This window comes from Dryas octopetala, chromosome 6 (assembly GCF_963921425.1).
Source record: "Dryas octopetala chromosome 6, drDryOcto1.1, whole genome shotgun sequence".
Lineage (NCBI taxonomy): Eukaryota > Viridiplantae > Streptophyta > Magnoliopsida > Rosales > Rosaceae > Dryas > Dryas octopetala.
In genome coordinates this window covers 16,945,113-16,969,695 of record NC_141371.1, presented here as the reverse complement: position 1 = coordinate 16,969,695, position 24,583 = coordinate 16,945,113, and the positions used below count along the sequence as shown (strand labels likewise).

The 24,583-nt window shown below is 39.9% G+C and overlaps 6 protein-coding genes and 1 long non-coding RNA gene across 11 annotated transcripts; 4 read left to right on the top strand and 3 right to left on the bottom strand.

Annotated features, from left to right (window-relative positions):
• Window positions 1-761: 761 nt before the first annotated feature.
• LOC147282888 (uncharacterized) lies at window positions 762-1,778 on the bottom strand. Its single transcript, XM_086248298.1, has one exon. The coding sequence runs from the start codon at window positions 1,776-1,778 to the stop codon at window positions 762-764; it is 1,017 nt and encodes a 338-aa protein (XP_086104424.1).
• A 713-nt stretch (window positions 1,779-2,491) lies between these two features.
• Window positions 2,492-4,947, top strand: LOC147282887 (uncharacterized). Its single transcript, XM_086248297.1, has 2 exons — window positions 2,492-2,626; window positions 2,668-4,947. The coding sequence occupies exons 1-2, from the start codon at window positions 2,492-2,494 to the stop codon at window positions 4,945-4,947; spliced, it is 2,415 nt and encodes an 804-aa protein (XP_086104423.1).
• Window positions 4,948-5,094: 147 nt separating this feature from the next.
• Window positions 5,095-6,150, bottom strand: LOC147282886 (uncharacterized). Its single transcript, XM_086248296.1, has 2 exons — window positions 5,941-6,150; window positions 5,095-5,853 (listed from the first exon to the last, which is right to left on the bottom strand). Exons 1-2 carry the CDS (start codon window positions 6,148-6,150, stop codon window positions 5,095-5,097), a joined length of 969 nt encoding a protein of 322 aa, XP_086104422.1.
• Window positions 6,151-10,776: 4,626 nt separating this feature from the next.
• Window positions 10,777-12,058, top strand: LOC147282885 (uncharacterized). Its single transcript, XM_086248295.1, has 3 exons — window positions 10,777-10,820; window positions 11,470-11,765; window positions 11,864-12,058. Exons 2-3 carry the CDS (start codon window positions 11,472-11,474, stop codon window positions 12,056-12,058), a joined length of 489 nt encoding a protein of 162 aa, XP_086104421.1. The 5' UTR covers window positions 10,777-10,820; window positions 11,470-11,471.
• A 191-nt stretch (window positions 12,059-12,249) lies between these two features.
• Window positions 12,250-13,603, top strand: LOC147282884 (uncharacterized). Its single transcript, XR_015123095.1, has 3 exons — window positions 12,250-12,745; window positions 12,851-13,267; window positions 13,390-13,603. It is a non-coding gene; the product is annotated as an uncharacterized LOC147282884 (long non-coding RNA).
• An 851-nt stretch (window positions 13,604-14,454) lies between these two features.
• Window positions 14,455-17,497, bottom strand: LOC147282883 (PKS-NRPS hybrid synthetase cheA-like). The gene is made up of 6 exons (XM_086248294.1): window positions 17,459-17,497; window positions 16,803-16,889; window positions 16,489-16,716; window positions 15,483-16,429; window positions 15,177-15,413; window positions 14,455-15,088 (listed from the first exon to the last, which is right to left on the bottom strand). The coding sequence occupies exons 1-6, from the start codon at window positions 17,495-17,497 to the stop codon at window positions 14,455-14,457; spliced, it is 2,172 nt and encodes a 723-aa protein (XP_086104420.1).
• A 518-nt stretch (window positions 17,498-18,015) lies between these two features.
• LOC147282882 (leucine--tRNA ligase, cytoplasmic-like) lies at window positions 18,016-24,027 on the top strand. Of its 5 annotated transcripts, none has more exons than XM_086247260.1 (4): window positions 18,016-18,122; window positions 18,365-18,470; window positions 18,912-22,190; window positions 23,722-24,027. In XM_086247260.1, the coding sequence occupies exons 2-4, from the start codon at window positions 18,430-18,432 to the stop codon at window positions 23,726-23,728; spliced, it is 3,327 nt and encodes a 1,108-aa protein (XP_086103386.1). In that variant the 5' UTR covers window positions 18,016-18,122; window positions 18,365-18,429; the 3' UTR covers window positions 23,729-24,027. The 5 variants fall into 5 exon arrangements, with proteins under 5 accessions (XP_086103386.1, XP_086103387.1, XP_086103390.1 ...); XM_086247262.1 differs by having other exon boundaries at window positions 18,066-18,122; window positions 18,365-18,500; XM_086247263.1 differs by having other exon boundaries at window positions 18,066-18,122; window positions 18,365-18,504.
• The last annotated feature ends 556 nt before the right edge of the window (window positions 24,028-24,583 follow it).

The window sequence follows — 24,583 nt, the reverse complement described above, 5'->3', positions numbered from 1 at the left end:
AGGACTGAGCTGGTGGCTGTCAGGGAAACGGACAAGTAGAGGAGTAGCTCTTCCCCTGGCTCGGGTTTAGAATGTAGAGGTGATTTGCCCATGTACTCTTTTAGATCTTGGAAGGCCTTCTCACACTCCAGAGTCCAGTCAATGCATTTTGTCCGAGCCTTGAAGGTTTTGAAGAATGGGGCGCAACGGTCGGTAGCCTTAGATATGAATCGTGTCAAGGCGGCGACCCGGCCCGTTAGGCTCTGGACTTCCTTCTGAGTCCTGGGAGATTGCATATCGATCAAGGCTTTGATTTTTTCAGGGTTGGCCTCGATCCCCCTTTGGCTCACCATGAAACCAAGGAATTTTCCCGAAAATACGCCAAACGTGCACTTGGCAGGGTTCAGGCGCATTTGGTACTTCTTGAGCACGAAAAACATCTCGGAAAGTTTGTGGACGTGGTCCTCTGCCTGGACACTCTTGACAAGCATGTCGTCCACATATTCTGAGAAGATGAAGTTGACCAAACGCTGGTAGGTGGCCCCGGCATTTTTAAGTCCGAAAGACATGACTTTGTAACAATATAGGCCCCTGTCAGTAATGAAGGCTGTATTGTCCTGGTCGGAGCTGTGCATAAGGATTTGGTTATAGCCGGAATAGGCGTCCATGAAACTAAGGAGTGCATGGCCTGCTGTGGCATCAACCAGTTGGTCAATTCGTGGAAGAGGAAAACTATCGTTAGGGCAGGCCTTGTTGAGGTCGGTGAAGTCCACGCACATCCGCTACTTGCCATTTGATTTTTTGACCAACACAACATTGGCCAGCCAATCCGGGTAGGAAACCTCGCGGATGAAACCAATTTTCTGTAATTTGTCGACTTCGTCCTTCATAGCGGCATTGATTTCGGGCTTGTACTGCCTATGCTTTTGGCGGATGGGGCGGTGCCGCGGATTAAGACTCAGGCGATGGGAGATTACCACCGGAGAGATCCCGGGCATGTCATCATAGGACCATGTAAAGACTTCGGCATTGGCACGAAGGAAGTGGATGAGTTCTTCTCGGAGAACAACACTGAGCTGGGTTCCGACCAGTACCTTGCGGTCCGAGTAGGCAGGTGAGATGAGAACTTCTTCCACATGATTGTCATCTGGTTGGGCAATAGCTTTGAAAGACGAATCACGGGGATCTTCAGGAGGATTCGGGGTGGGGCAGGTAGGGGAAACAGAAACAGCCATAGAAGGCTTGGCCTCTTTCTTCTTCTTAACGGAAGTCGTATAGCATGACCTGGCTGACACCTGATTGCCTTTGACTACCCCCGTTCCACATGGGGTCGGGAACTTGATCAAAAGCAAGTGAGTGGAAATCATAACCTTCAGCTGGTTAAAGACCGGTCGTCCCAGGATGACGTTGTAAGCTGTGGGGCAGTCGACCACCAAAAACTGAGTGGTCGTGGTAACGGACGAAGGATACCTCCCGAGGGTGAGGGGAAGGTAGATTCCACCAAGAGGGGTGACCATATCGCCCGAAAAGCTAAGTAAAGGAGCGACCGACCGGTCAAGCCTCACTTGGTCAATTCCAAGAGCTGTGAAGGCTGAGGCGAAGACGATGTTGACGGAGCTACCACAATTGACAAGGATCCGAGCCACGTCGAAGTTAGCTATGGTGGCCTCAATGACTAAAGAGTCATCGTGTGGAAAGATTAAATCACGTTCCTCTTCCTCAGCAAAGGAAATGGGCGACCACCCGAGCTTAGGAGTCTTTTTCCACGGTGGAAGTCTACAGCCATAACACCGGAGCATTCAGGGACGGATCATCATAGTGGGCTGGACGTGCTCCAGCCCACCCTCATAATTTTTTTTTTTTAAGCTATGTATGTATACAGCCCAGAGCCCACCCCAATTAAAAAAGACAAAACACTACTTACACATATCCAGCCCCTGCCAACCTTAATTGTTTGTTTTAAAAAGCGAAGCCCACTGCTCACAACCCACCTAAATTAAAAAGAAGAAAACAAACAAACATCACCACAGCTCCCCAACATATTGTCGATCATCACAGAGACACAAAAGTGCAAACAGCCAAAACTTTCTTCTCTCGTCTCTATCGCCGACACGCAGTGGCTGTGGCCCCAATCTCTCTAGTGGTCTGCATCTGCTCTCACGTGCCTCTCTTTGCAAGTGCAACAATCAACATCTTCTCTTGCCTCTTGGTATTTATAATTTCTAACTCTATTATATTTCTTTTGTTTTTAAATTTAATTTAGATTTAAATATTTGGGCATTGGAGCTGAATTTAGATTTTTTATTCTATTATTAGGGATTTAATTTAAGGTGTGAATTTAGTCATTTAGGGATTAAGTTATGCATATATTGAGACTCAATTGAATTTACAAAGTATTATGGAATGTGTATTTTAGTATTTATCAATTTAGGGATTTGATTTAGGGATTTTCATTTTAGCATATCCTTACATATCATGTTTATAATATATGGTGAATAGGTTTTAGTTTGTCATGTCGGAGTCGAATCATCAACAAATTCCGAAGAAAAGAAAAAGTATTCTTTCATATTTTAAGAAAACAAACGATCCTTCTTCATCTACACCAATTTGTGATGAGCAACATCATTCTGAGTTTCAAAGTGAAAGAGTTGAGACTGAAAGAGTTGAGGTTGATCCAAAAATATTGAGATTACTACTAGTACTCTTGAACGTGATCCGGGATTACGTCAAGCAATATGGAAGTATCCTGTTAATGAACATGATAATGTTCAAAGAGCTTATATTCACTTAGGACCATGTCAACCGAAATTAAAAGATTACCCTTCCTCTTTTGACGGACGACAAATGCGCCGATTTCAAGCTTCTTGGTATTCTCAATGGCCTTGGCTTGAGTATTCAATTAGTAGTGACAAGGCATTTTGTTTTACTTGCTTCTTTTTTGATACTAACCCGCCTTCTCATCCTACATTTACTATGGATGGGTATCCACATTGGAAAAGGGTTAATGATGAGAAAAAATGTGGTGTTCGTAAGTATATAGGGGCTGTAAACTCAACTCATCATCAAAATATGCAGAATTGGGATCTCTTGAAAAACCCCTCTACACATATTGATGTACAGATGAATACACAATCATCAAAACAAGTGGAGCAAAACCGATTGCGTCTTAGGACAACAATAGAGGGTGTTAGGCTTCTAGCAAATCAAGGATTGGCTTTTAGAGGTGATGATGAATCTAGTAGCTCATCCAATCGAGGCAACTTCATTGAACTTGTTAAAATGTTTGCGAAATTGAATACTAACATTGCAGATGTTGTCTTAGAGAATGCTCCTCATAATGGAAAGTATATTGCACCCGAAATTCAAAAGGAAATCCTACATATTATGGCTAACAAAGTGAGGAAGAAGATTCGTGAGGAAATTGGGGATAAACCATATTGTATTCTTGTTGAGGAATCAGTTGATGTATCTAGTAAGGAACAAATGGCTATTATTTTGAGGTTTGTTGATTGTAATGGCCTTATTCAAGAACGATTTTTTGCCATTGGGAGTGTTCCCAACACTACATCCATAACTCTTAAGAATCATATATGCAAGGTGCTTACTAGCTACAATCTTCAAGTGGAAAATATGCGTGGCCAAGGATATGATGGTGCTAGCAATATGCGTGGTGCATGGAACGGGTTACAAGCATTATTCCTTCAAGATTGCCCATATGCATATTATGTGCATTGTTTTGCTCATCGCCTTCAACTAGCTTTAAATGCTGCAGCTAGAGGTGTGTCTAATACTTGGGATTTTTATTCTATGTTAACTTCCATTGTGAATTTTGTTGATTCTTCTGCCAAGCGTCATTGTGAATTACAAGCTATTCGGCAAGAGGAAATTCAAGATTTGTTAGATGTTGGAAAACTTGAGACAGGTACAGGGAAAAATCAAATGTGTGTTTTGTCACGAGTAGGAGCTACTCGCTGGGGGTCTCATTTTCGTTCTCGTAGAAGCTTGATTGAGTTATTTGCTTCAACTAGTACAATGCTTCAAAGAATGCTTTTAAGTGGAATCAACGAAGATATGCGTGGGGAAGCCAATAGTCTTCTTAATTGGATGACATCTTTTGGTTTTGTGTTTAACTTGCTTTTGTTGAATAAGGTTATGGAAATCACTAACTTTCTTTCTCAAGCATTGCAGAACAAATCTCAAGACATTGTACATGCTTTGAATTTTGTTTCAACAACAAAATTATTTCTCCAAGACTTGAGAGAAAATGGATGGGATACTTTTCTGAAAACAGTGGAATCATTTTGTGAATTACATGAAATCATTATGCCTGATTTGGGTGCTCGTTATAGGGTGGGTACAGGTCGTTCTTGTCAACAAAGGAATTCTATAACAGTTGAACATCATTATCGTGTAAATGTATTTTATGCTGTTATAGATTTTCAGTTGGTGGAGTTAGATACTAGATTTAACCCCCAAGCAGTGGAACTTCTTACTCTTAGCTCATCATTGGATCCTCGTGATAGTTTCAGATCATTTAAAACTGAACATATATGTGATCTTGCTATGAAGTTCTACCCTCAAGATTTCACTCATGCTGAGTTAGTTAGTTTAAGAATGGAATACCCATTTTATGAGGTAGACATGCGTTCTGATCCCAAGTTTCATAATACATCTTCTATTTCTGATTTATGTCATCAGTTAGTTGAAACAAGGAAGTCAGATTTTTTTCCCATGATATATAGATTGATTTGTCTAGTGTTGACTCTTCCTGTTTCTACTGCAACAACGGAGCGAGCATTTTCATCTTTGAAGATTATTAAAACTCGACTTCGAAACAAGATAGAAGATGAGTTTCTTGATGATTGTATGATTCTCCACATTGAAAGAGAGGTTTCTGATACTATAAGTACAGATTCAGTAATTAAGGATTTTTATGTTTTGAAGAAGCGCAGGGTTCAATTTGCATAGTCTTATCTTGTATTTGCATTGCATGTTTCATTGTTTTGTTGTTATTTTCTAGTCTATGTTTTTGTATAGATATTCATTTTGAGGGGTATGGCTCACTATGTCCCCCCCTAACTAGGTGTTTCTTTTTTATTTATTAATGAAATTTCATCATACCGTCGATGTTTTTTTTAATTTAGCCCCCTCGAGTTCTAAATCCTGGCTCCGTCCCTGGGAGCATTGTTGAGCACTTCGGGCGTATTCCTTGCTAGCCCTGTTGGAGTTGTCAGCGAGGGTCGGGCCCCCACAGATGGTATTGACTCGCCCCCGTCGTTGTCCTTCGGTCTTGGCCTTCTCGGTGGCTTCCTTGTCTACAAAACCATCTAACTTCCCTTCCTGTACCAAAATCTCTATTGCCTCCTTAAAGGCTCTGCATGCTTCGGTGTCATGGTCATGGTTGTCATGGTAAAGGCAAAAAAAGTTTTTATTAGCCCGATACTGTGTTTGTGGTGGGCGGGGTGGGAGCTTAGGAAGTATGTCCTTGATCTGCGAATACAATTTTGTATAAGTAACAGTGAGAATTGTATAGACTTTGAACCTGGAGGCATAGAATGTCTGATAAGTTTCCTCCCTTCGTTGTCCTCCGCCTCTACCATCACCAAATTGTTTCTTGGTGAATTTATTGAACTTTTTCCCTGACCCCCCATACTGGTTACCCGAGTAGAGCTTGGGCTGGGGTGGCACTATGATGGCCTGGTCGGTACTTGGGCGATCCATGGTGGGCGGCTTCTTTCCATATGTTTTGAATTCAGCTGTGGCATAGGCAATGGCCTCTTGCATGAGTTCCTTGTAGGTATGCGGATTGCGGCGGTTGATTTCAAACAAGAAGTCCCCCTCTAGGAGACCACCCTTGAAAGCAGCGAAGGCTACCTTCTCATCACAGTCGCGACACCGAGATCGCTCTAGATGAAATCAGTTGATATATTCCCGAAGAGATTCCCTGCTGCCCTGTTGGACCCATGTCAGGTCATCCGTGGTGTAAATCCTATCGGTCTGGATGATATACTGGCCTAGGAAGAGCTCTCGGAGCTCGTTGAAACAATCAACCGAGCCCGGAGGAAGTTGGTAGAACCAGTCCCTTGCACTGCCAGAGAGGGTGGAAGGGAAGATTCGACACTTCGTAATGTCATCAACACCTTTGGACTCCAGGGCTGACTGGAAACTCATGAGGTGGTCATATGGGTCTTCCTTCCCCGTATACGGAGTTATCTTAGAAGGCCGAATGTCGCCAACCGGAGGAGTGGACAGGATGCGAGTTGTGAAAGGTCCAGGCAGCCATTTGATTATGATAACAATGACTAAGGAGCAATGTAGACCTCACCAAAAAGCCCAAGGCCCGAAGCCCGATCTGGCCCGAAATTTGGTTAGTAAGTTAATACAAAGCTAACCACTATGTTGGGCCCACTGCATAATGTAATCTCAAAATTCGAACCATCCATTTTTTAGGTCTTACTTCAAAGATCATCTCTATAAAAAATCTCCAAAATCGAAAGTCATTTAGCCATTTGATTATGATAACAATTATTTATATACTTTTATCGAAAACAGTGGTTGTCTATTTATTTGATCACAATTAGATGACTAAATGATTTTTAATGTAGTTGATTTTTTACAATGATAATCTTTAAAATATAACCTAAATAATGGACGATTCGGATTATGAGATTAGTTATGTTGTGGGCCCAAAATCATAGTTAGTTTCGTATTAATTTACTAACTAGTTAAGATATATATATATCTTCAATAAAAGAAATATAAGATTTTGGCTATGTTTTGATTCGAACATGAGACCTCACATAAAACTAACTTCAACTCTCAACCAACTAAGCTGACTAGTTTATTTGTCTAGTTTATGAATCATAACATATTTAATAGGTTTTTCATTTGTTTACTCCAATAAATTAGGTTTTATATAATGTATTAATAATTTAATATATAAGGAATCACAAGTTTTGTATTTAAATGGATTATTTAGGGTTTGGATTGTTTTAAAAGTATTATTTGGGGTTTGGTTTAGGGTTTAGAGTTTTTGTTACATATGTTGTATAAATATACGATGCAATTGTGTTTTCAACAATCTGAACTGTTCATTTTTTAGTTTTTCACTCAAAGATTATCCCTGTAAAAAATTAGCTCAATCGGAGATGTAGAAGTTAGGTAACGGTGGTCCAACTTATGAACGATCGTGGTTTTTCTAATGATAATCGAACGGGTAGATGAATTCTGATTTGGCCGATTTTTTGTAAGGATGATCTTTGACTATGAACATAGAAAATGAACGGCTCAAATTGTTAAAATCACGTTGTTGTCTTCACAATTATGGAAACGACAAGCTTTCAACGGGAAAGTTATTAGAATTATACTATTCAAGTGTATTTATATGTAGAAGCTCACATCTCAATCGTGTTTTCAACAATCCGAATCGTTCATGTTTTAGTTCCCCACTCAAAGATAAACTATGCAAAAAATTAACTCAATCGAAAATATAAAAATGAGATAACGATGATCGAATTAATGAACGATTGTAATTTAATAACTTTAATTATAGTTGTATTATAAAAGTTGTATATACACATATACATTTATGTTTTATTATAGTTGTAATATTGTATATAATTTTAAAAGGTTATTATTTATGCTATTACACTATTACTAACATAATAGTATTATATAATAACTTAATAAACATATTAATAATTTATTAGAGTAAACAAAATAATAACTTAATAAACATATTAATAATTTATTGGAGTAAACAAACGAAAAAACTATTAAATATGTTATGATTCAAAAACTAGATAAATAAACTAGTCAGCTCAGTTGGTTGAGAGTTGAAGCTTGTTATGTGAGGTCTCATGTTTGATTCACAACATAGCCAAAATCCTATATTTTTTTATTGAAGATATATATGTGTGTCAATAGGCTTTGGGCCCATTCTGGGCCTCCCGTTTGGGTCTAGCCCGGCCAGGCCCTCCAAGCTCGCAAGCCCCAAGCCCAATAGGCGGGCCTTGGGCTTGTGTATTAAGGCCCAGGCCCAGCCCAGTCCAGCCCAAAAGCCTTATTGGGCTCCTCTAATTCAAGCTCAAGCCCGGCCCGAGCCCAAAAGATTTGGGCCGAGTTGGCTCGGTCTGACCCATTGCCGACCCCTAGAGCAATGTGATTTGGGTGTGCAAATTTTTAGTTTAATTTGATTGTACACGTATGCAAAATCTTACATATTGTGTGAGTTTTAGATGGTTGTTAATTATTGAATTCTCATAATTGGGCTTGAATTGTAGTTGTTGGATGAATTGTGTTGGAAAGAAGGAAGGGGTGAGGGTGTGGAGCTGTGCATTGGATGGGGATTTAATTGATTTTTCTTTTCAAATTGATTTAAGTTTAAACTAAACATTTTTTGCTAAAAAAATTATTTAGAAATACTTTTCATGTTTTAAAAAAATATTTTAGTTTTTGAATTTTATCCAATGACGGAATGAGAAGTTTGGCTAAACAAATTTTCGATTTGAAAAAAAATAGATGGAGGTGCCATAGTGCTAGACAATGACAAATTTGGGTGGCAAATAATAAATTATTTTGCTAATGGTAAACTGCCCTATAGTTTGAACAGAAATTCTCGCATCCACATGTGGTCAGCATGAAATTCTTTAAGTCAATCATATGTGCACTTCTATAACAGGAGCTCGTCATCCAATACAACAACAAGGGTCTATGGTTAGTGCTATATTTCATTGACCATATAGGATGATAGGGTTGTTATATAAAGTGCATATAGGATTGTCATATCTCATTCCATATAGGCCACATATGTGGATGCAAGAATCACTCATAGTTTGGATGGTACTAGTGCAATTTTTCAAAAAAAAAAAAAATTTTGTAAAACATTACTAGAGGGGTCCTAAATTGTTTTCGTAAAACCAAATCTCATGTTCTAAACTTAACGTGCGGATTAAAAAAAATGGAAATTTCTAAAAAAAATCTCATTGTTTAAAAGTGCATATAGGATTCCATGCCGAAGGGGTACTTGTACAATTTTCCCAAAAAACTTCATTTTGTAAAACGGTATCGGAGGGGTCCTAAGTTTTTTTCGTAAACCTAATCCCATGTTCTAAACTTAACAGGTTGAATAAACAAAATGAAAGAAAATGAATAAACAAGCAGTATGTGGGGTTTAGAAAGTAAGGGTCCATTTGACATTGCTTCTTAGAAGCGCTTATAATCAGTAACGCTTTTGTTGGAAGCGCTTATGCTCATAATCACATACAAATTTTTATAAAAAGTTCAAGTACTTCTTGCAAAAACACTTGGAAGTGCTTCTCAAAAAACCACTTAAAAGCGTTTTTATAATCCATAAGCACTTTTATTTGTTTATGCTAAATACAACCAAAAGCGATTTTACTAATCTGAAAGCGTTTTTGCCAATTCTAAAAGCAATATCAAACGGACCTTAAATATAGGGCTGAGAATAGGTCGATTTTTACCCAAAACCAACATGTTTTTGTGGCCGATATGCAATTGACCCACAAAGGGGTCGGTTGTTCCCACCTGACTTGGTAAAGTTGGTTCAGTTGGCTGTTGTGAAAAAAGGGCTAAAGTCGGTTACCCAAACAACCGACTATGAGAGATTGATTTTGGGCCTTTGGAAAGCTTGGGCTGTGTGTGAGTGGAACAAATTTACCTAGGCCCAAACCCAACTCAGAAGCCTCTCTCTCTCTCTCTCAACCCTAATCACAATCACACACCCATTCACTCTCTTCGTCTTTCGTCTCTCTGAGTCTTAGAATCTATAACCCAGGCTGTGTCTGTCTGTGACTATGTGGCCCAAGACCCAACTCCTCTACCTCTCTGTCTCAGCTGTGAGCTGCCCATCGAGAATAAGAATCCCATCACTCACTCTCACTCTCGCGGCCGTAATCTGCGACAACGATCTCTGCTCTCTCGTCGGCGACCAAGAAGGCCTTCGTTGCGCAACCTCGACCTCTCCCACCTCCGCTGCTCCTCTCCTCTACTCTCTGCAATTCCTTAAATCCCTAAGCTGCTAAACTTGGGGCCCCATTTGGTACTGCTTCTTGGAAGTGCTTTTACTTAGTAGCGCTTTTATTGAAGTGCTTTTGCTAAGAAACACAAAAATATTTTTAAAAACATTCTAAGTAGTTCATGCAAAAACACTTGAAAGTGCTTTATGAGGACTCACTTGACAGGTGCTTCTCAAAAAATCCCTTAACAGCGCTTTTAGAACCTAAAAGTACTTTTATTTATTTTTGTTAAACTTTACCAAAAGCGCTTCTATTAATTTATAAGCCTTTTTGGCAATTCTAAAAACAGTGTTAAACGGGCCCTAAGTAAGTCCATCTCTAATCTTTAGAAAGTTGAAGGTTGAGTCGAGTGGGTCGGTTGTTTGGGCGATATAGGCCCAACCCGACCCATTCACAGCCCTGCTGCAAATGTATGGTATTTTAGAATGGGGGGGGCTATGCACACCACCATTTTGTGCTGAGTTGACCACCCTTGCTGAGTTCACCACCCCCTTGTATAATTTTTTTAATTTCTACTGAGTTAACCACCCTAAAATGACAGAAATACCCCTTATTTCACAAAATACATCATTTTTACTATCTAAACCCACCTACCCCACCCAAACAAACACCCCACCAGTATACCCCACCCATGCCTACCCGCAGACCCCACCCCCTGGCCTACCTGCAGACCCCACCCCCGCCTACACGCCACCAGTCGCCGGTCCTCCCCGCTGTCGCCGGTCCTCCGGCCCCGCCGTTGCCGTTCCTCCCCGCCGTCGCCGGTCCTCCCCTCCACCGCCGATTCCTCCTCTGCAATTTCAGGTGGTTGCTTTCTCCCTCTTACTCTCCCTGACTCACTCTCTGTCACTCTCTCCCTCCTACATTAGGGTTGTATAATGCATTAATATATATATTTGGCCTTCCAATTACACAGATATGTGATATTTTAGAGAAATTAGAATGAGATTTTGAAAGTGGGTGTCTGCAAAATAGGATATGATTTCGAATTTCATTCGGTACTGGTGTACCGAAATTTCTTAACTTGTTCGGAAGTATACTGTCGAATTATTTCAAAATATTCGACAGTATACTTCCGAACAGAATTTGCTGGAAATGTGTTACAAATTCATTCGGTAGTTCAGTTCCGAATTATTTACATTTATTCGGTAGATATCCTCCGAAATATCAAATGTCATTCGGTGGGTCTCTGTCGAATGAATATATTGATTTAACTGGTGCTGGTTCCATTCGACGGGCATCTGTCGAAACATTGATATATGTTCGGTGGGTGTCTGTCGAATGGATCTTAATATTTCGGTGGACATCTACCGAATAGATCTGAAATTTTCGGTAGACATCTGCCGAATGACATGAATATAAAATATTTTTACATACACTTTTCTCTTATTCTATATTTCATGATAACTTATATTCTCTGTATTCTAAACATGATTTCAATTTTTGAATATAGGTATGGATAAGAGAGGAGCATCTAGAGGTAAATCTGCTCGAGGCGAAACTTGTAGAGGTAGATCTTCTAAAGGTGGTGATGCAAATGAAGATCGAACACGTCCTACAGCTTCAGAGAGGCGTAGGAGGACGGGCAAAACTATTTACGAAGAGAGGGGGGATGATGTCCAGCCGGAAGAGAATGTAATGGAAGATGACAACAATGATCCAGATGGGCCTTTCCCTGGAGGTCCCACTGATATGTCATTGCTTAGGAGCTTCAACAGTCACATTGCTGCCTCCATTTGGAAAAATGAGGTATTAGAGATTATACATAATGACTTATATAATTTAAAATTTTATAACTATATAGTTTGCAATATTGTAATTGACTTGTGGCTTGTTTTTGAAAATAGGAACGTGAGCCCCTAAGATGCATGTCCAAAACAACAAAGCTGCGCACATGGGACTTGTGGAGTAGAAATGATAATAACAATGTGAAGGGGTATGTGATTAGATCTGGGCTCGGACCACTGGTGTCATGCTCGTACCGTACTGTTGATAAGGTAGTGTCATGCTCGTACCGTACTGTTGATAAGGTAGTGGTCTAAGCCTTTGTTGAGAGGTGGCAGCCTGAGACTAATACTTTCCATATGCCATTCGGTGAGATGACCATCACACTAGATGATGTGTCAAACATTTTGGGAATTCCGGTTGTGGGTTTATCACTTTCTACACCCTCTCATGATCATATTGCATCAAATTTGTTATTGAGAACATACATAGGGGTGAGTGAGGCAGATGCCACATCGGAGTTGGATGACTATTCTGGTGAGTATGTGCGTCTCGAGTGGTTACGGTCGAGGTTTGGCCATGTGTGTGATACAGATGATGATGAGCTAGTGAGGTGTGCTGCTAGAGCCTATTTATTGTTCTTATTGGGATGTACCCTTTTTGCCGATAAGACTGGCACAAGGGTACAAGTCCAGTATCTACGATTACTTACTAATCTCGACACCACTAGCCATTATGCATGGGGTGCAGGGGCCTTATCTTTCCTATATCGGCAGTTAGGTGTTGCTTCTAGGTCTAAGGTTAAGCAAATGTGTGGATATATGACCTTGTTGGAGGCATGGGTGTATGAGCATATGCACCATATTGTTAGTCCGGGCTATGACATTAACTACTTAGAGAGTAGCCCCCGTGCGCTCCGATGGACTCCGAGGAGGGATACCGGGACAACTTGTGAAGATGTGCAGAAACTGAGACAACGACTTGACGATTTGAAGGCGGATGAGGTATATATTTATAGTGATAATGAAAAATTAGACTTAATTTTGCATTTGTTGCTCTTGGATGAATTATTTGATACTAACTTATTTTGGGTTTTTTTCTTTCTTCAGGTTATATGGGAACCCTACAAATCCAGTAGATAACAACATCCATTACTAGATGTGGCATTTTACACAGGATTGATCAAGTGTTTCGACATTGTGGAGCCATATTATCCGGAGAGAGTCTTAAGGCAATTTGGACGGGTACAAACTATCCCCCCTGCACCACGTGCTCCTCAGCGTGGTGGACGAGGTGCTTATGCACAATCGTACAATCCCTTTTACGAGTACTTTGATAGTACGTGGGAGAGGTGGCCGGACCACTTATTGTCTGAAGATAGTCGCAGTGTACCAGTGAAGGCTCCATCTGACACCGTTGACGGCTACCTCCAGTGGTTCCATTATGTATCTCATCCGTACATCCAAAATCCAGCACTGAGGACTGCATTTGACCCCCACAGGACCGTGGCACCAGGATTTGGCAGGGTATGGATCCAAAGGCTTAAATTTTGAAATTGGTGGTGAAAATTGTTTATTTAGGCTCAAATTGGCTTATATTTTGACATGGTATATAAATTGTTGCTTATATATGATTTTGTTACTTACAGGACTGTGTTGACCGTATGTTGCATATCACTCGCCCTATTGTGGCATTGGGCGAGGATGAGGCCACAAGGCGTCCCTCTCACCTTTACAGGGCGATTGACAGTCTACAACATATCTTGGAGGGCACACACTTGAGCAGCACCATGACCTACCAGCGCCGCACTCGGCAGTGATCACCCGCTTTCATGTTCAGAAGTTTTTTTGATGAACACAAGGGCCAAAAGTTAATGACTAATTATGAGAGTTATTTGTAATTAGGACCTTATGTTTTTTATTTTGGCTAAAATTGGAGCATCTTAATTTAGTGACTTTGAAATTGCATAAAAACAATCCGAACAAATATTGGAGCACCACATATTATGATAATATTATGCATGAGTCAAGATCTAATAAAGGTTAATATCATCCCACATACATGTTACGTACGCCATAAAGGTTAAAAAAAATTCACTAGATTTAATTAAGTTGAAATTCAATCATTATCAAGAGACACAATTTCCGGCGTAGGCACGTCACCATTAATTCGCTTGAACTCCTCAAGGCGATTTTGATATCCAATGTACCAACCACGTGCGGCATACGCGTCGGCATGTTTATGCCAATCATCTGAAATAGGTGGCATAGGATGGCCCGGGGACAAGTGTACCTACACATATTAATTAAGTGAATAACTTAGCAATGACAATTTTTCTACTATAAATTTACAATTACACAATTTATAGCCGTACCTGTACAAAATGATCACCGTTGACAAAACCAATGCAAATCTCACGGAGGTCAACGTCCTGATGTGCTTCTGAGTGTGCATATAGTGGGAGACACGTAAGGCATAACGATCTACATAAATGGATCACGGTTACACCATAACATGTGGCGATAATATATCCCATCTCGGGCATAGTCATCCAATGATCTCTGGGTGCAGGGGTGTCATCAAAATAGTCAAGTACCCTCTGAAACTCCATAACTCGCTCGCGCACATGGAAAACTGACTCAAACAAAGCCGGTGTATGTAGCAGTGTCCTGGATAAGTCTGTGCGTACCTTTCGCCAAGCATCCACTCCAAATTACATAGCTGCAGCTACAACTCTATATCCACAATTACCATCTGGTAAGACGTCGGTTACACCAGAAATGTACGGTCTCATGATGGGTTGAAACTGGTCTATATACCGATGTGGCTGAGCAAATGGAATGGGCGAACTCGTCTTCACTTTGTTGGCCCGTTTTTTTAGTTTCTTTTTTGGCGAGGTACAGCCAACATTGCCAATGGACGTTGAGGGTGAATGACTGTCACAACCGGAAAGTACGTACTCAAATGCGGATGGCAAACGCCTAGTAGAGGTTTCAGCTTTACTTGGGCGGCCCCTAGTCTTGGTCTTCACTTGTGGTTCCCTCAGAGTAGTGGAACTTGGATTTATAAGCTCTTCTAACTTCAAACTTATGTGCTTCTGGGTGTCTGCATCTTGCTCTTCCATCCATTTTATTAGTCTATCTACTGTGGCATTAACTGGAGGATCTGAGAGTTTTGTGACCTCCGGTTCCCTATTGTAATCCAACTTTCTCCAATAAGGATGAAGGGAGTCAAGTGGAATAGGCCGGTTACGTCGTCTATACGACAAAATCTCATGTGCACATGGCAACTCGTGTGTCCGACGAATGGTGCAATCACATGGTAAGGCACCTCCAATCCATTCAGCCCTGTACAATATGAAAGAAGTGAATAAATTATTGGTACAAACTAAATAAGTGTTTAATGCGTAGAATGAAGGTTAGTTAGTGAAGGTACCTCCTTATCTCACAACCAATTATATTCAATGCTGTATCTGATACATAGCCTAACAATTCCTTCATCTCCTCATGTTTCCTGACACTATGCTGGATAAAACAACGGCTTTTCTCAAATGATGCCTTAATGTGTGTATGCTGCAACTCTATCAATGTATGAATATGCTGCCATGATAACTCAAAACTAAGCTGACTAGTGCCAAGTTCCTTCTTTAACCTTGAATGTGCACTTTCAGCCCTGTTCGTAACAAGAAGTTAGTATGTGTGTCTAAGCATATAACAAGTCAATGATAACAAAATAGACTACCTGTTCGAAGTGGTGTTACCAAGGTGCATACAAGCATCTGTCCATGCAGCCACAAACCTCTCCTTATAAGGTATCAACCAACTATCCTTAATGTACTCAATAGCTCCGGCGTATGAACAAAAGTTGGTTTCCATGTCACGCAAACAACTCACATACTCATCCTCGCTCTCCGATCCAACCAAACAATTCCAGGCAGCATTAAACTTCTCCCAATGGTCAACCGTACCAAACAACTTCCTGCAATTTTTCAACACATTTTTGCTAATGTGCCATCTACACAATAAATGTCTGGCACTATGAAACACTTTAGGGATTGCAGACATGAGTGCTAGTTCCCGATCCGTGACAATCACGTTAGGAAGACAGTCATCATTCAATAAAAACCGTACTCTACCCAAAGCCCATGTATAATTATCCTCCTTCTCAGAACATATATAAGCGAATGCAACAGAGAATGTCATGCTAGTGGAAGTCACACCCACAATCTCAAAAAGTGGCAAACGGTACCTATTAGTCTTATAAGTGCAATCCATTATCAGTACATGCGGAAATGCACGTAATATATCAACACTCTCAGGATGAGTCCAAAACAGGTCAGTCACAACATCACCAGAACTTCTATGCCACTCAACATAATTATGTTCTCTCAGCTTAGTTAGCAATACTTGCATCTCTGATCTACCGGCCCTCTCGATGACCCTATGTTTTTGCCTGGCATTGTATACTGTCTTGATGATTGATGTATTCTGTGGATTCTGACTTTTTATGGTCTTCAATATATCTTTCGGTTTCACCAAAGTCTTGGACAAAGCCACTAACAATGAATTCTCTTCTTCAGTTAATCTGCCTGCGAATGAATGTCCTTCAATATACTCTGAAACTACATGGTTATGCACTCCACATGCAACCTCCAACTCCCATTGATCACCACATCCAGTGTTCACTTCCTTCAACGAGAATGGACATCCACATTTCTTCGAACGGGTGTCCTTAGAGTCATCAAAACCGGTTGCTTACGGCTAGCAGCATCGGATGTTTGGTCGCCTGAATCTGACTTTGATGACTTCCTTGATCTATTTGGCTCATATTGACCATTTCTCTCACAAGCAAATTTGATCCAAGCTCTCTTACCACGAACCCCGCCTGCATCAGACCTTCTAATGACAATTACCATGTTGTTCCTTTTTCCTTGTGCACGAATCCAACTAACCATTGAATCCTTACTTTCAAACACCTACACATGATAATTATATATATTATTTACAATTCATATTTAGGTATGCATAAATCATAATTCCCGGCCATACAAACAATGTTTACCTCCGCTGTTGTGAATTCATTGGTGTAGTCAAAATTGCACCTTCCTTCAACTATACTGAGTTCGGTGGAAGCATCCACTTGCTGCTCCTATTCAGCAAAAAAAAAAAAATTAATTTTTGTCCCAATATTCGACGGGAAGCCACCGAAAATATCACATATATTCGGTGGCTAAGTACCGAATATGCAAACAAAGTTCGACAATTGACTACCGAATGAAACAATTATACGTTGGTCATTCGGGAAAAAAAGTAGTTCTGTCCCAGTATTCGACGGGAATCCACCGAATAAACCATATATATTCGGTGGCTAAGTACCGAATATACCAATATATTTCGACAACTACCTACCGAATAAAACTATTTAAAAAACTATACGTTATTCATTCGGTGGATATCTGCCGAACGGCGGTATAAACTTCGGTGACAAACCACCGAATGTATTGCCATTTTTCGACGGGCATCGACCGAACAAATGTGTAAAAAATTGACATTACATTTATAAACGGTGGATACCTACCGAAATATGTACATTTATTCGGTGACCATCCACCGAAATATAATGTATATTTCGGTACTGGTTTACCGAATAAAAACACGAACTCACAGTTTTTCAGCCGCGAAAAAATTCAAAAAAACTCAAAAAAAACTCAAACTTACTTCATTTGATGACTCCAAATTGTCGTTCTGATTGTCCATTTGTCAAAAGTAGGTGATTTGGATACAATGAATTTGTTTACAAAAACAATCTATGTCTAGGGTTGGTTGAAGATGGTGGTGGTGGTAGAAGAGAGTGGAGTGTTGTTTGATGATGGTGGTACACGTGGGTGGAGCCAGCAGGTGGGATTGTTTAAAACAACAATCTATATCTAGGGTGGAAGGTTGATGATGGTTCTGGTGGAAGGTGGAAGATGAAGGTTGAAGATGGTGGTGGTGGAAGGTTGAAGATGGTGGTGAAGATGATGGTGCTCCTCTCAGCTGGTGGTTGAAGATGGTAGGGGGTGTTGGGAGAAACATTTTATCCCAAATATTAGATGTCCTTTATGGTCATTTTGCTATAGGGTATATATGTCTTTTACTAAATTCAATTTAGGGTGGTCAACTAAGTAGAACAGGGTGGTCGGAATAGCCGCCCCCTTTTAGAATTTGAAAAATAAAAAACTTTAATGGGCCGAACAGTTTTTATACCGGAACAGGCCCACTAAAACATAAACGAACAAAACCCTACCTTTTTTCCTCCTCCGTCACCTCTTCTCTCTCTTTCATCGTCTCATACTGAACCATCATCACCCCTTCGCCTCTTCTCTATCTTCACCTTTTTACGGTATGTTCAATTTTTTTCTGGGGAGTCTTTAAATAATGAATATTATATTTGGGTTTATTTCAGTTACTATTTTGGGTTTATTTTGGTTCAGATTTTATTTCATGGGTTTATGTTTATGTCAGACTTTCATTTGCTATTGATTGTAATTTTGTTGTTTGTGTTTTGGGCTTATCTCAGACTTTCAGTTGCTATTGATTGTAATTTTGCTGTTTTTGGCTTGGGTTTTTTTTTTTTTTTTTCAGATTTTGTTTTGTTGCTGGAGGTGCTTAAATTTCTTGGTTCACGTTGAGATGTTGAACTTCAAAGCATGATCGTTGGAATTCAAAAACTTTTCCGTTGGATTTCTTGGTCCGTATAATCTTCGGACCCAGTAACTTGGTTGGTATAAGTACATACGTATTGTATGGCGTGGTCGTGTTTATTCAAAGTAGTTGTTATATTTTAGCACCAAAAGAGTAGTTGTTTATGTTTTTATTTTAAGCTGTTATATTTATTGGGTTGAGATAATAGGTTTCATTCATGTTAAGGTGGTATAGAAAATAGTGTTTTGGGTAAAACTCACCTTAAAAGTATATGAATAAGTGAATAACAAGTATGGACGTGCATTACTTCTAAGTCCTGTGTACTTAAATTTTTATTGGCTTTTGATGCGCTACAGCCATGCTGCCTTTTCATTTCACTCTATAATATGACTTGGGATACTTAATATATTTTGTTGTTTTTAAAACAGTTGTGATAAGAATGTCTTAGAATATCCGGATTGATTATGGAAATCTTTGCTGTTTGCAGTTTCTGTAAGAAAACTGAAATGACAGCAGAAGGTGGAAAAAGCTTTGCCAGGAGAGACCGTCTCCTAGAGATTGAGGCAAAGGCTCGAAATTGGTGGGAAGAGAAAGATGTTTTCAGGGCTGAATCTTGTGAAAAGCCTCCTGAACCTGGGGAGAAGTTCTACGGAAACTTTCCGTTTCCTTACATGAATGGTTATTTGCATCTTGGACATGCATTCTCACTCTCAAAGCTAGAGTTTTCTGCAGCTTATCATAGATTAAGAGGTGCCAATGTGCTCTTGCCTTTTGGTTTCCACTGCACTGGCATGCCCATCAAAGCCTCAGCCGATAAACTTGCAAGAGAGATTCAACAGTTTGGCAACCCCCCAGTTTTTCCCAGTGAAGAGGAGCAAGGGAAACAGGAAGTGGAAGCAGAAGCAGAGGATGCAAATGAAGGTGCACCTCCAGATAAGTTCAAGGGAAAGAAGTCCAAGGCTACATCAAAATCAAGTGGACAAGCATACCAATGGCAAATTATGCGAAGTGTTGGCCTCTCTGACAGTGAGATATCCAAATTCCAGGATCCATATAAATGGTTGACCTTCTTTCCTCCATTGGCAGTGGAAGACCTCAAGGCTTTTGGCTTGGGATGTGACTGGAGACGCTCCTTTATTACTACAGACATGAACCCATTTTTTGATGCCTTTGTGAGGTGGCAGGTGAGGAAACTGAAATCCATGGGTAAAATTGTGAAAGATGTCCGTTACACAATATTCTCTCCATTGGATGGGCAGCCATGTGCAGATCATGATAGGGCTAGTGGTGAAGGAGTTCAGCCCCAAGAATACACTATCATCAAAATGGAGGTGCTTGCACCTTTTCCTTCTAAATTGGGAGTGTTGAAGGGCAGGAAAGTGTTCCTCGCTGCAGCAACATTGAGACCTGAGACCATGTATGGACAAACAAATGCATGGGTATTGCCTGATGGGAAGTATGGAGCCTATGAAATCAATGAAACAGATGTATTTATTGTTACGCAGAGAGCAGCACTTAATCTTGCATACCAGAAGTACTCTAGGATCCCAGAGAAGCCTACTTGCTTGGTTGAGCTGAATGGTTATGATTTGATTGGGCTTCCATTGAAGTCACCACTTGCAATCAATGAGATTATTTATGCCCTTCCTATGTTATCCATCCTAACAGACAAAGGTACTGGGATTGTGACCAGTGTACCTACTGATGCTCCTGATGATTATATGGCGTTGCATGATTTGAAATCAAAACCTGCTTTTAGGGCAAAATATGGTGTGGAGGATGAATGGGTCATGCCCTTTGAGATTATCCCAATCATCAATATTCCAGAATTTGGAGATAAGGCAGCTGAAAAGGTCTGTGCGGATCTCAAAATCAAAAGCCAGAATGATAAAGAGAAGCTAGCAGAAGCCAAGAAGTTGACTTACTTGAAAGGATTCACAGAAGGAACCCTACTCAAGGGAGAATTCGCAGGAAGGAAAGTCCAAGAGGTGAAACCTTTGATAAGGAGCAAACTTATAGAGGCAGGCAAGGCAATTATGTATAGTGAACCTGAAAAGCGGGTAGTCTCACGATCAGGCGATGAATGTGTTGTGGCTCTTACAGATCAATGGTACATCACATACGGGGAACCAGAATGGAAAAAAATGGCTGAGGAGTGCTTGTCCAGCATGAATTTGTATTCTGATGAGACCCGACATGGATTTGAACACACATTGGGTTGGTTGAACCAGTGGGCTTGTTCACGATCTTTTGGGCTTGGGTCTCGTATTCCCTGGGATGAAGAATTCTTAGTTGAGTCATTGTCTGATTCAACTATTTACATGGCCTATTACACCATTGCCCACCTGTTACACAATGGAGACATGTATGGTTCCACCAAATCTGCAGTTAAACCTGAACAGATGACTGATGAGGTTTGGGATTATATTTTCTGTGATGGCCCATATCCTAAATCATCTGATATTGCATCATCAATTCTCAATAAGATGAAGCAGGAGTTTGAATATTGGTATCCTTTTGATCTCCGAGTGTCTGGTAAGGATCTAATCCAAAATCATTTAACCTTCTGCATTTACAACCACACGGCAATTATGTCCAAGAAGCATTGGCCTCGTGGCTTTAGATGTAATGGGCACCTCATGCTCAATGGTGAAAAGATGTCCAAGTCTACTGGGAATTTTCGGACAATTCGAGAGGCAATTAAGGAATTTTCTGCTGATGCCACTAGATTCTCTTTGGCTGATGCTGGAGATGGTGTTGATGATGCAAACTTTGTATTTGAGACTGCAAATGCTGCCATCTTAAAGCTCACTAAGGAGATCTCATGGATGGAAGAAGTTTTAGCTGCAGAATCTTCTTTGAGAATAGGTCCCCCTTCTACTTATGCAGACAGGGTTTTTTTGAATGACATAAATATTGCAGTGAACAGGACTGAGCAGAATTACCGGGATTACATGTTCCGAGAAGCCCTCAAGACTGGGTTTTATGATCTTCAAGCTGCCAGGGATCAGTACAGGTTTTCATGTGGTGATGGGGGCATGAACCGCGATTTGGTGTGGCGTTTTATGGATGTGCAGACACGTCTTATTACCCCAATCTGTCCACACTACGCAGAATATGTTTGGAGGGAACTTTTGAAGAAGGAAGGGTTAGTGGTAAATGCAGGTTGGCCTGTGGCTGATGCTCCAGATGTGACCCTCCATAGTGCAAATAAGTATTTGCAAGACTCCATTACTTCTATGAGGAAGCTGCTTGAAAAGCAAATTTCAGGTTCAAAGAAAGCCAATAAGAAAGGTGCTCCAGTTACATCGTTGACAGAAGACAACAAGCTAATAGGCTTAATATATGTAAATGAGCAATTTGATGGATGGAAGGCAGAGTGCTTGAGGATTCTCCAAAATAACTTTAACAGCGATACTCGTACTTTTGCTCCAGACAAGGTTATAATGGAGGCATTGCAGAAAAGTTCTATTGGTCAGTCTAAAGATTTTAGACAAACCCAAAAGCTTTGTATGCCTTTCTTGAGGTTCAAGAAGGATCTGGCAGTTGCACTTGGGGCTCAGGCCTTGGACTTGAAGCTACCATTTGGAGAGATTGAGGTCCTTCAAGAGAACTTGAACTTGATTAAGAGACAACTTGGTCTTGAAGAGGTAGAAATTTTGTCTGCTACCAACCACGATGATCTTGCTAACGCTGGTTCTCTTATTAAACTGATAGAGCAGAATCCTCCATACCCCGGAAGCCCAACAGCCATCTTCTTGACCCGGTAATTATAATCATTTCTGTACATATCCTGCTTTACACAGAGCACCCTCTTTGTCCGATTATTTGACTCAACATATATGTTTTTTTTTTTTTTACTTTACATTTTACATGGATTGTTACTGGTTGCTTTTGCATGAATCTCTTTTAAAGTATCAGACTTAAGAGAAATATACATGTATTGAAAAAATAAATTGTACTTTTGTTTTTCACATTCATATTTTTCAACTATTCTCTTGTGCTGCATTTATTTGCTGGTGGTTAGAGATGTGGGATGCGGTCCGACTAATGAAGTATTTTATGTTGCACTTTCATTGGTTTCTTGGACGTTGATGATTTCCGGGTGTGTTTCTGAGGGAAGTGTTGCTTGTGCATTTAGCTTGTACAATGAAATGAGAATGGAGTTGGAATCAAAATTTGTGACAATGTTGGTCATGTTGCAAGGATGTTGTGGCATTGAAAGTTCAAGTTATGGGAGGCAACTTCATGGTTATGTGAGTAAGAGTGGTTTACTAATGACGGATCTGTGCACTTGCATTGTTGATCTCTTGGGTCGATCTGGGAAGCTCAAAGAGGCCTTGTCTCTCATTTTGAAAATGATGGATTTGGGGTGCTCTTCTTTCAGGATCTATAATTTTTGGTCACAGAGAACTTGGGGAATATGCAACTCAGAGGCTTTGAAATTAGAACTTGATAATGTTTGGTGTTATACTTTGTTGAGTAGTACACAAGCTAGTGTTGGACAGTGGGATAAAGAAGAGATAAGGAGAGTTATGAATGAGAAGGACCTAGAGAAGAAGCCAGGGTGAAGCTGCATTGAGCCTTAAGGATGTGGATTAATTTTTCCTTTTCCCATGTGTAATCTCCGAAAGCAGATTGGAACAACCAACGTTCCAATTTTGATTTTCTGGGTTTCAGTCTTTCAGACATGTAATGTGTCACATTTTGTTGCACTGATATGGATATGCTTTATTAATGTAGTGTTGACAGAAACATATTATGTGTGGCATTGCATTTATAATGTTGTCATTATGTTGCACTGATAAGATATGTTTCATTATGGTTGCATTAACAGAAATTTGTGGTTGGTTTTATAATTGGATATTTCTGGTGACTTTATATGTAGAATTTTGATAGTAAAATAGGTATTTTTGATTGATTCTTTTTCTTTTTTGGCTCTGCTTGGGTATGTGCATGGATTTGTGTTTGAAGTATTATGTAAAGTTGTTTTAATAAATGGTCTGGTTTGTTTGGGGAATTGTCAACTGGAGGTATTTTGTTTTTCTCGGTGTCAGACTTATGATGTGGTCGCTTATGATATTAATCAATATTCATGCTTGGTTTCTTCATTGGAAGATTCACTTTAATTGTAGGCTTTATCCTCTTCTGTTTGTTGCTTCCTTTTTTTTCTTTTGATATTGATAGTGCAGGTGATCATTTGTATTTTGTTGTGATTTACCCAATTTATGAATTCTTTCATTCTACAGTTTTATGATGTTTGGACCTAATTTATATTTTATGTTGTATATCAATAGGTCATAGAAACTCCACTCTCAAAACTAGTCAAAGGACAATTCAGCTCACTTGGGAGATCTTTCTGTACTTTGTTTGGGAAGGAACTATAGTGATAACAGGAGCAGAAAGGCCCTTTAAATTAAAGCATATTTGGTATATTTTAAGTGACATGCTGCCGGGAGAACTGTTGGTGCAACCAGGAGAAGACTTGTCTTAACTTTAGTTTTGTCTTAACTTTTGAACTATTTGTGTTTGTTCTATTAAAGTATGTTATAGACTTATATTATATCTACAATGATGGGAATATCATTTTTGTTTTAAGAGTATTTTGGACTATGATATCGTTTTAATAAGCTGTCCATTAGATTCAATTTCGGGTCAAGCTGTCCCTTGTGATAATCATGAAGCTGTGTATTAAAGCCATTAGCAGCAATGTTTAATGTTTATGATTTGGTTTTAAGAATATTGAGCCTTGCGAACAAGTTGATTCAAACGATACATACTACTACCTAGGTAAGCAGCCAATTGTCCCCTCTCCCTCAAGAACTCGGGATGATATTAAAAAGAGTTATAAGGACTGACATCTAATGCGTGAGTGCAAACCACCCGAGTTTAGTGCTGTATAAAAAAAAAACTTAAAAAAAAAAAAGTATATTGCAATTTAGTACGAACTGTGAGGGGGTATTTTAAGCGGGTTTATTGATAAAAAAAGTCTTTCAAGCGCGTCCATCAATTAAGAAAAAACGAATTTGATAGATTGTAGGGTTAGACAACTAATATTGTTGGTCAAAATAACAACCGACCTGTTGGGTATGAACAGAATTTCCCAAACATTTATAAGCTTACTGCTAGACAAGCACAATAAAGTAACAACGTGCAATA